This window comes from Sinocyclocheilus grahami, unplaced genomic scaffold, assembly GCF_001515645.1.
Source record: "Sinocyclocheilus grahami isolate Dianchi unplaced genomic scaffold, SAMN03320097.WGS_v1.1 scaffold393.1, whole genome shotgun sequence".
Classification (NCBI taxonomy): domain Eukaryota; kingdom Metazoa; phylum Chordata; class Actinopteri; order Cypriniformes; family Cyprinidae; genus Sinocyclocheilus; species Sinocyclocheilus grahami.
Genome location: NW_015505572.1, coordinates 661,816 through 673,144, shown reverse-complemented (window position 1 = coordinate 673,144; position 11,329 = coordinate 661,816). Strand labels below are relative to the sequence as shown.

The 11,329-nt window shown below is 38.6% G+C and overlaps 1 protein-coding gene across 1 annotated transcript; it reads right to left on the bottom strand.

The window, feature by feature from the left end:
* Positions 1-4,456: 4,456 nt before the first annotated feature.
* LOC107550256 (nuclear factor interleukin-3-regulated protein-like) lies at positions 4,457-8,202 on the bottom strand. Its single transcript, XM_016231500.1, has 2 exons — positions 7,853-8,202; positions 4,457-6,774 (listed from the first exon to the last, which is right to left on the bottom strand). Exon 2 carries the CDS (start codon positions 6,651-6,653, stop codon positions 5,532-5,534), a length of 1,122 nt encoding a protein of 373 aa, XP_016086986.1. The 5' UTR covers positions 6,654-6,774; positions 7,853-8,202; the 3' UTR covers positions 4,457-5,531.
* Positions 8,203-11,329: the final 3,127 nt, after the last annotated feature.

The window sequence follows — 11,329 nt, the reverse complement described above, 5'->3', positions numbered from 1 at the left end:
CTCAGATATTCTCTTGTAAATGAAAAAGTAATGCGTTACTTTAATAGTTACTTGAAAAAAGTAATCTGATTACATAACTCGCGTTACTTGTAATGCGTTACCCCCAACACTGCTTATAAGTAGCCTACTGAAATTATTTAATCACGGCATTCACAATTATTTGCGTTTCTGGAGACAAGCTTAAAATAGCCAGATTTCTGGCTGGAAAAAATCCCTCTAAATGTTACTGCATAATTCCCACACTGTGTAGCCTACCAAAATAAAATATTGATGGATATCAATAACGTAAACGAGCTTTTACTTGTGCAAGCATTGCATTTTACATGCAACAAAGTTACATTTGATTTCCAGTCGATGTGTGCTCGTGTCTGTATACCAGGAAAGAGTTAACAGGTCTGAGTCTTGTAACGTAAACACCCGTTAACCTTTACCGAGCACGGTTACACGTGACAGCGAGAAGTACGTGTGTCCGGGATTTTTCCTCCCAAACCACCGCATTAACTTCCTATTAAAACCCAACTGGATTTTACACTTTGTGAAAACTTTCATTAAAACGTCATTGGCAAACATTAAACAGCAACCATATATCAAAACATTTCCAGCGATATAATGTAGCTAATATGTTAGTGTTTTAATCAAAATGAGAAGTGTTACGCCCGACTGAACTTTCTGTAACTCCGATTCATATATTAATGTACTAATGTTCAAATGGCGCAGTATTACATCATTAGCTACTAAATGTAAACAAACAATCAAATATGCATACAGAAAAATGTTGTGCATGGTGAATTGTGTAGGCTATGGAAATAAAAATATTTTACGGGCATCAAGTGCTAAATGTCCCATGAACAGTCGCGAGGGGTCCCGGGCTCGCCTTAACATTGCGAGCATGCACATTGAGCAACATCCGAATCTGTAATGAGCATGCGTAAATACACAAACCTAAACGAATCCTTTATCTGTGAGTAAACAGAAGCCGTTGCATTTCAAATATCATAGCTACTTGGAATAATTTCAGTTGCCTCGTTTTAAGAACCGCCTGAAAATCCCGCAAGATCACGCCAAGAAGCACAAGCATCACCAGTGCAGTTGTGAGCATACAACGTTTGTGTGAGCGTGCACCCAAAAGTAGCAATCAATTAATCAAACATACCGTTTGTGGCTTTTGTGCTTGTATCCAAAATATTTCTGTGGCCCGATGACTATTATTAGTCTCTTTGTATCAGCCTCGGTCACTTGAATAAAAGGCGAAGTGATGCACGCCGTGTCCAGTACGCATGGGTTCCGCAGCCCGTGTGTTTTTGCCCTGGTTCCTTGTGTTGTGTTGGCGAGGCGCTCCAGTATCCTGCCGCTAGCTGCTTCTGTTTAGAAATGTATGTTAGTAGGTCAGCGGTTGCATAACAGGACGCTTCGGGTGCCTCGTCACGTTTTGTTTCTTTCTTTTGCCCCCACCTACCTCCAGCCCTAGCTCCCTCCCATCAGCAAGCCATAATAACTGGGAGGGATCAGGCTGGCGGCCAGACCTACTCTCAGATGTAGGACGGTCATATTCATAATAAGGCTGACATGGTGAAAACATAGGTATTAAGGTTACATGTGAGTGACTTACCTCTTGTAGATCTATGAAAATGTATTCGGTAATTGCGCATAACACTCTCCTTCACAGTTTTTTTGTTGTTGTTGCGGTTTTTCCCTCCAGATGTTTTAAAAAGTGGTTACTAAATAAATACAAGCATAAACAAGTGCCTTGACCCAATTTAAACCAATGTTTTTTTTTTTTGCCAGCTGATTTTTTTATTTAGCTTAATGTCTGAGTGAATCCCAGTGACAATATTTAAGGAGAAATGATTTGTTCAGTGCTGTCGGAGTCATTTTTCACCTCCATTTTGGAAACAAAGGGAAAAATAAAAAATAAATCAATTTAGAAAAGCATTAAGATTCTCTGCATCACTATTTTCAGATATTAAAGCGCATTTACCCCTGGTAATTACCCAGAATTACTGTAATATTGACATTTTACTTTTGCATCGTTGATATTTGTATTGATAATCTGCATTTTACTATGTTTAGTAAAATGTATACAGGATTAAATGTTCGATTTATTTTCAATGATGATTAAAATAACTGTAATAGCATACTATTAATTTTTTTTTTATTCAACACGACAAGAAATCCTGCAATACAGCAAATAGCACTGTACAGATATTTTGTAACATTATGGTAATAAGAATACAATAATAATAATTATTATTATTACTACTACTATAGTAGTATTATTGTTGTTGTTATTATTGGAATATGATATTAAACATTTCCTTGATGGTCCTAAAATTTTATTTGTTTAATATAAATAAAACAAATGAACTAACTTTTATTTTTTATTTTTTTTGTAATATGACCTAAGCACGTTCTTGACGGCTTTTGTGAGAATCCCCCATCTGCTGATCTTCATAGGAGAAAGGGACTGGCAAGAAAGTGTTAGCAATATGTTTCCCAATTTTTCCATCAATCTGAAGCCACCTCATATGTTTCTTTTAATAGAAAGAAAACAACATGTCTCCCTTTCCTTACTGACTGAAGCAAATGTATACAGGATTAAATGTTCGATTTATTTTCAATGATGATTAAAATAACTGTAATAGCATACTATTAATTTTTTTTTATTCAACACGACAAGAAATCCTGCAATACAGCAAATGGTACTGTACAGATATTTTGTAACATTATGGTAATAAGAATACAATAATAATAATTATTATTATTATTATTACTACTACTATAGTAGTATTATTGTTGTTGTTATTATTGGAATATGATATTAAACATTTCCTTGATGGTCCTAAAATTTTATTTGTTTAATATAAATAAAACAAATGAACTAACTTTTATTTTTTATTTTTTTTGTAATATGACCTAAGCACGTTCTTGACGGCTTTTGTGAGAATCCCCCATCTGCTGATCTTCATAGGAGAAAGGGACTGGCAAGAAAGTGTTAGCAATATGTTTCCCAATTTTTCCATCAATCTGAAGCCACCTCATATGTTTCTTTTAATAGAAAGAAAACAACATGTCTCCCTTTCCTTACTGACTGAAGTCACAGACACAATAGTAGGTTATTGTGAAGATGACCTTGTACTTTGATGTGGCCCGCTGTCCCCTCCCCCCTTCAACGCCCCAATACCACCGCACCCAGCATCGTCTGGAAGAGGTTTCCATGGCAACCGTCAGGCCCAGCCTCCGTTTGAATGCGTGAGTGATGAAGATCAGCCAGTCAGTGGACCAGTGGGGCAGGGATGTCAGGGAGGGAAATTACCCGGGGAATCATGAATGTGTGGAAGTGACCGAGCTTGTACGTAAACACTGAAGCTCAGGAAAAGCTTTGTGTCTTGTTTTAGAGATTAGCTCCTTAGCTCTCTTACGTCACCAGAATTGGCCTCAGCTGTGCTCAGTTCTCAGGGGACCGAGGAAGCCTATATTTGGTTTATTCTTGGTATAAAGGAAGTACAGGGGAAATGTCAAGGTGAAACATGGTCTTGAATCAGGTGATTTTGTCGTGCAAATCTTTGTGTGTCATTTAATTCGGTTTATATTATTAACGCGGTGCGTGTGAGTGTGTATACTCTGAATGGAAATACAAAATGATTTGCTGACCTCTTGTGGATTGTGCTAGTGTTGCAGGAACAAATGTGGATTATTTAAGGAGTTAAGGGCCTATAAAACATATACAGTATATTGAAATAATCATGGAGATAGTAGCCTAGTTATAAATAAGATTTATAACACTTTTAAGGGAGCAATGGATTCTTTATTGTACACTGTACACAACTTTGAAAAGATTTTGAGTGCATTTTACAAGAAAATGTGATTTCAGCTTTTTCTATTTCAAAATGTCATGTTTAGTTCAGTGTTACTTTTAATTTCTCTGTAACTGTGAAATTAACTAGCTTTTTTGTAGGGTTTCTACATCAGTTCTGTAATTTTTGTCCATGCTTAATTATTTTGACAGCTTTAAAAAAAAATTTTTTACACCCAACAATCTTTCAAGATCTTTGCTTGTGGAACTTTGCTTGTGGTTTCTAATTACAAACCCGCTTTCTCATGAACGTAACATTTGAGCTGGTATATTGAGACATCTACGATGTTATTGCCCCCAGGGCTTTGAATATTTCTGTTAAAACTTGATGTATACCAAGCAGAGGTGATAGTCCGTGAGAACTGCACTTGTGTACAAGTCAAAACACTGTCCTAGGGGATTCTGGGAATTCAGAGATGGTTCTCACATTTTAATGCAAGAGCATGTGTTTTTAAAAAACATGTTGTGAAACCACTGTTGTCTGTCCCTCTAGACAATTAAACATACTTTCAATATTATTATCTATATAAAATTTATATTAAATGATAGATCATAAATTAGGCTCCACAAATTACATTTTAGTTTAATAATAAAAGGCAAACAAACAGTTCAAATATTTATTCACACAGACATATTGTATATTTACTGTTCAAATACACAAGAACTCACAAGACAACAGAAAATTCTACCATCAGAATGCAAGTAACAGTGTAATTCAATTTAGATATCCTTGTCCGGACAACGGCAGTGATCTGTATGGAAAAAAATAATATGATGCAGTCTTTCAGTGCTGAGTTGCTACTGGTTCATGACAATAATCCAAATTAATTGCATTATTTCCCCCTTCTTGGTGTTTCCTGTTCGGCTTTAATCAGGATATATGTTGCGAAAAGCAATTTCTTATACTTTATTCATAAATCTGTCAAACCACAGGAGGAATATCACAGTGTGAAGACTTTCAGGCTCACCGCGCATCTCCTCTCACTTAATGCCAAGTATTTAAGTATTGTTGGCACATAATAGAGGAATGGCTTTACAACGGAAGATGTTATGTTTCATTTTACATTTACAGTGACAGACAGGTCTGTGTGCAGACATTGTTTTATAGGAGCCTGAGGCGTTTTTTTTTTTTAGCAAGATCACAGTGTTTGAGGCAAAAGGAGAAACTGAACGAATTGAGGTGAGGCGTTGTAGCTGATGTGTCCCGATGCCGCTGGAATGCTCTTGAATGTTCCTGAATGTAAGTTAAAGGAAGGGGTAAAAAAAAGTCATTATCCACCTTATTTGTAACATAAGAGTGGGGCACAGCTATTTGTAACTTGAACGTGTAAGGCTTCCAGTGTCATTTGCTTACAATTATTTTAGCAGAACGAAAACAGTCCATTATGCTGCATGATATTGCAAGGTAATTGGTAATTCTTATATTTTTTGTTAATATTAAATAGTTTTACTGTTTACTGCACTTTACTCTTATTTTTTTCTAATGGACTGGAAATCTTGCACGTTCACAGACAATAGCTTACTTCCACATGGCAAAATAAGGTGGATATGCAAGTTTCGTTTGGTTATGACTGAGTGTGAAGAGGTAGTGATGCACATGCTGCGTTCTTTCCATTCATAATCTATGGATGTTCATGACTGAGTATTTGCAGTGTTCCAGTGTGCTCTTTACAAAGTCTTAATTTGTTTTGGTGAGCAACTGCTCGGAGAAGAGCTTTTTGAGCTGGGCCACTTCCTCGCTGAGAGAGCTGAGCTGAGACTTGAGCATGCTGTTCTCGGCTTGGTATTGAGATTCGTTTGGCTTCACATTGTGGCTGTAATTCCTGTACTGCTGCTGCTGTGGTGGCATGACTTTTCGGCCGTCTTCTCCATCTTGCGGTGTCCAGTAACCTGCTCCTTCGGTTGTCCCCGAAAGGCTGTGAACTCTTGGGCCAACCGCGGGCAGCACAGGACTTTGTCGGTCTCCAGGATTGTCACATTCGCCGCTGCCTGGAGACTTGAACCTCAGCTTGTGCGGAAGACTCTTCATACCGTCCACCGGCTCCATCCGGTTGGATGACATGGGGACATGTCCCATTGCTAAAACATCAGTTGGGGAGTGATGGGACTCGTAACCCAGCTCATCTGTTTGATGCGGAGACAACTTTCCATGCTCGCTTAGTCTGTCTTCAAAGAAGATGGGACTTCCAACACTAGACCCTCCAGGTGTGGAGAAACCTGAGTCTTCTGACATACTGTTGGCATCTCGGATACTTCGCCCAGATTGCGGTCCACTTTGGGACTGATTTGTCAACATTGGACCAGCATGGTGAGTGCCATCCCCACGTGGAAGGTAGTAATGTGGCGCAGAAGGTTGTGGGACGCAGGTTCCTGTTGTGAGCGGAAGTATGGAAGCGTTTGAGGGATCTTTAATGAGGCCAAAGCGAAATTTCAGTGCAAGCAGTTCGGCTCGTAACCTGGCGTTGTCCTCGAGCAGCGCTAGCACACGGTTTTCCAGCACCATGTCATTTACGCGCCGTTTTTCGCGAGAGCGCTTTGCGGCTTCGTTGTTTTTCTTGCGCTTGTCCCAGTAGCCCTCATCCTTCTTCTCGTGAGGAATAAACTCCCGCTTACGCCTCAAAGAGTTGATGTTGGATGAAGCGGTGTCTTTGCATTTAAGCGCCGATGTTCGGCCTAGTAGCGAGCGCGCAAGCAAACTGCTTGAAGTCAGGATGGAAACAGCTTCATCGGTGAAAGACACTGTGCTACTGGGATCAGTCACATTTAACACCCTTATCTCCTGAGATGACTCTTCATACATCTTGAGGTTGTTGTTGTTTTTCTCAGGTGTAATGTTAGAAGTTGTGGTTGGTCTGTGTTGTGTGTTTTGAATGTGGTTGTTAGGTCAATATCAGATGTTAGTCACGCAGCTGTGGCTCCACCTGGTGGCAGAAAGAACATAATGCTATCCCGTCAGTTACGTAAACTCAGTTACAACACAATGTTATGTAACTTCATTACCTCCCAGTGGCAAAGCAAAGTACGTTCTTGCTACACCGCATTATATCAGGGGTAACGAGTGTACAGTTATATACCAACCTTACGCAATGTGACATCAACAAATGAACGTTCTCACCGAGTTAGATACTAGCCTGTAGGCTACATCACTTGAATATCATCACATAGACTAGTTTTTTTTAACAACAGTAAAGAGCTACTTCATTTAAACCAGAAATGATTTCTCTAAGAATTCCCGCGTTGACCTATTTGCGGAACAGCTTGTGCGCGAGCGAGTCTTATCTTCTTCCTGTCCCAGACATTCATCATGGAATGATGGAATGCCGCCTTACTCAACACACTGTGTTCTGCTGCATTAGTACTGATTTAAACAATGCTTTATATAAGATACAGAAAGCTACATGTTAAGAACCTTTCCTCATACAAAGATAATAATACATTAACAAAAACGAAATCAGTGGATTAAACATAATAATCCGGCAAAATAAATAGGCTAGGTAGTTGGGAAAAGTTAACATTTCGCAATGACTGGTTTTACGTAGGCTATTTAACTAAAAAAAAATCTAATTGTTATTTTCAGTTAAACAATCCCATTGAAAGCATCCCGACTGCACTGCAAAAATTGCATATTGTTACCTTCCCTTTATCGGAAATGTATCCCTGCTTGAAAAAAATCAATTTGAAGTTGGTAGCTGTTTTGGAACATAGTTGATTTTAGCTGGTCTAGATGGTCCAAGTCAGATGTGAACCAGCAGTGATGCATCTTTTAATACATGTCCCAAAACAAGGGATTTCCCAACAGGGATAATATTCCAACATCTAGGCTGCCGTTTGTCCAAATTAAACATAAAGACTTAATAATCTACATATAGGCCTATTAAAAATAGTTCAGCACAAGTCATACAACTTGCACCTGTCGGATATACTTTAGATAGACTATACTTTTATACATAAATAGACATGTAAGGTAAACTTTAACAGAGAAATAAAAAAGCATATTACCATTATAAATCGTTGCGTAATTCTGTTCAGGAAGTCTTCAGTTCAAATCGTTTTCAGTGACTTTCGTTCCGCAGTCAATCCGGTTCTTTCCCAGAAGAAAACGAACGGTGTTCGGTTTCGCTTTTCGCCGGTTAAAGTCAAACGGACTGTTAGCTCCGTTCAGTCGTTCCGTGTCTGTTGCGCCTTCAACGCGCTCGGCCCCTATTTGTGTCTTTGCTCTATCAGGTTCAGTCGAGGACGCTTCATCACCCCGTCTGAACCTCATGTGTGTGAGTGCATGAACGGACCGCCCCCTCCGTACGCACGCAGGACCCTCCTCTTCTCTCTAATTTCTCCCTCGTTACAGTTTTCAGAATAATCTTTTCGAAAGCATTAAGTAATATTGCTCAATCTCCCCCACCGTCTTTTGGAAAGCGTTAAATAATATTGCTCAATCTCCCCCGCCCTCTCCACTGTCCTCGTGTGTTCTGAAAACCGACTGTTGTCCTCAATAAATGTACAGGAACTATATTTAGACTAGTGATGGGGGACCAGCTGTCCTTTTTTTCAAGATAGCACTGAAGTAAATGCCACAACAAGCTATAAAACACTCAGATTTTAATGTTGCTTTGATAAAAAAAACTAAAAAACGTTACTTTGTAAAGACAAGAACTGGGTGAACTGCTTTAACATAACATTATGCAATGGAAACCCGATGTGGTAATCACATTTAGTGCCATGCTAGGCCTATATCATGTACCATCTAATGATGGATCTATTCCTGTTTTTAAAGGGGTCATATGATGCGATTTCAAGTTTTCTTTTCTCCTTGGAGTGTTACAAGCTGATTGTGCATCGATAAGATCCCTGAAGTTGCAAAGACTAAAGTCTCAAAACCAAAGAGATATTCTTTATCAAAGTTAAGACTCTGCCACGCCCCCCTAAAACGGCTCGTTCTAACACGCCCCCACATATCTACCTCACTATGTGGAAATATTTGCATAATGCTGCCCAAATGTTCACGCAAAGAAAGAAGGCGTGGTTTCAGTAACCGCAGTTAGTGTTGAAGCAGCATGTCAGGGAGATGCTGTGTGTTTCTAGGCGAAAGCAAAAGCACTTTATTTGGCCTTCCAGAAGTAGATGCATTTAGGAATCTTTAAGATTACTTACAATAGAACAGCAATGCATTTTATGGACGACCGTTTCGTGAACCTAGGAGAGGAGGTAATTCTGACTTTGCTATGACAATCTGGTGCTTCTGAATCAGCTACTGTTTTGTTATTAGTTTAAGTATTTGCTATTGACTGTTCAAATGCGGAGTTTTGCGCATCATGTGTGTGTGTGTGTGTGTGTGTGTGTGTTTGAGAGAGAGAGAGAGAGAGAGAGAGAGAGCAGGAGAGAGCGAGAGAGAGCGACAGGGTCACATCACAGTGGAGGCAGCTGTCTTAACCGTGGCTTGTGTACTGCAAACACATACCAGCTTCATCACTGTGTCTGTCACGCGACTCTGTTCACCTTTCAGGCTCTGTCTTTACATTTATTTTGAAAGATGAAGCTCGCGATTATGGTAAGGGGCGATACATTTCCGACGAGTGCTTGCGGTGTTCGGCCAATCACAATGCCCTCAGCTGGCCAATCAGAGCAGACTGCGCTTGTCGGAAGGAGGGACTTTGTAGAAAACGAAGCGTTTGAGAGAGGCGGGGCATATAGGACCTACAATAATGTACAGTATTTTTTATAATAATGTGTTTTTTGAACATTAAAGCATGTCAACATATTCTGTTACACCAAATACACAAAATAATGATCTTTAAAAAAGCATCATATGACCCCTTTAAACAACTTCTGGTTTGTAAAGCACACAGAAATTTAGCCATTGCAGAAATAGCATGTTTATTTATAAATATGTTACTATAACACATTTCATATAATCAGAGGTAGCCTATTTATAAAGGTATATGATGAGAAAGAAAACATTGGTCATATTTTTTCCTAATGCAGTAGGCCTAATTCAATCATTCATTATAATCAATCCATAAAAGTGTATTAATGGATAATTACAGAGGCACATCATCAACTACAGTACACCATTCAAAGACTGATATATGTGAAATTATTCAATGAAAGGCGATGACTTTATTGGATAAGGGTCTGTTTCATAATATACATTCTTTTATTAGTGACTATACAAAGTATTCATACTGGGAAGAGTATAATCTGCTTGTTTTCTTACATATAGACTGTTTACTTATGTAAAATTAGTCAAATTGAGTTACTTAATTCCTATTTGCATTAAACGCCAGTTGTTTTTTGTTAGACAACCAATACCTAAAACATGACAAAAAATTGGATACAGGCTACAATTGTACATTTAAGAGAGATTTCACCCAAACTGAAAACTCTGTCATCATTTACCCACTCTTCATTTGTTTCAAACCTCTGAGTTTATTTCTTCTGTTGAATGCAAAAGAAGATATTTTGAAGAATGTTGATGACCAAACAGTTGACAGTATAGCCATTGACATAGAGGTTTGGAAAAAGTGGAGAGAATTTTCATTTTTGGGTGAACTGTGCCTTTTATCACATAGCTACTGTAGCCAAGAATATCTGCAATACACCTAAATATTTTTTTGTGCTTTGTCGTTCAAATTTGTTCTTTGCAAATCTCATTGACCCTGGCATAATATCTGCACTGACAGACAGTGTGTGCTTACACAACAGCTCTCATAGCACTGAGAAACTGGAGAGAAAGCAAAACTGACAGCATGCATGTTTGTGTTATATACCACGAGGAACAGCAGTATATCCGTCTCGCTGAAACAAACAAACAAACAATCCCGCTGATTATAACATGGCCTCATCTTCTAAGCAGTGTGTAACCTCCTGCTCTTGATCTGCGAAAGCCACACGAGTGTTTTTACGCTGCATTAGAGTGATCAGATCAGCTCTGGGCCATCTGCTGCAGCAACTGACACTACATGAAGCAGATGAGAGATTTTTACATGAGAATTTATAGTAACTTGTGCTTGAGATGGTTTAATCTGGGCAATGCACTCATGATAAGAAGCATTTTTGTTCTACCAAACTGTTTATTATTACAACAATCTGATTAGCACTTTACTCATGGCGTCACTAAAACACCACAGCCCCATATGAGCTCTTGGGTATCAAAGAGGTAACATGGGATTTTACAATACAATCTCAAATTTTGGTGACAAACATTAATCTATAATAAATTAATTTTTTTTTAAAACCTGCGATTGAAGAATTTAAATCCAAAAATTAAAAATGCTGTCATTTTCTCATCCTCATATCATTCCAAACCTCTATACTTTCCTTTTTTTCTGTGGAGCACAAAAGTAGATGTTTAGCAGAATGTCCAGGCCACTGAAGGTGAATAGTTTTTGGGTCTGTCAAGCTACAAAAATGGCAAAAACACATACCGTAAAACTGCTCCATATGACTCTATTCCATAAGTCTTCTGAAACCATAATATTA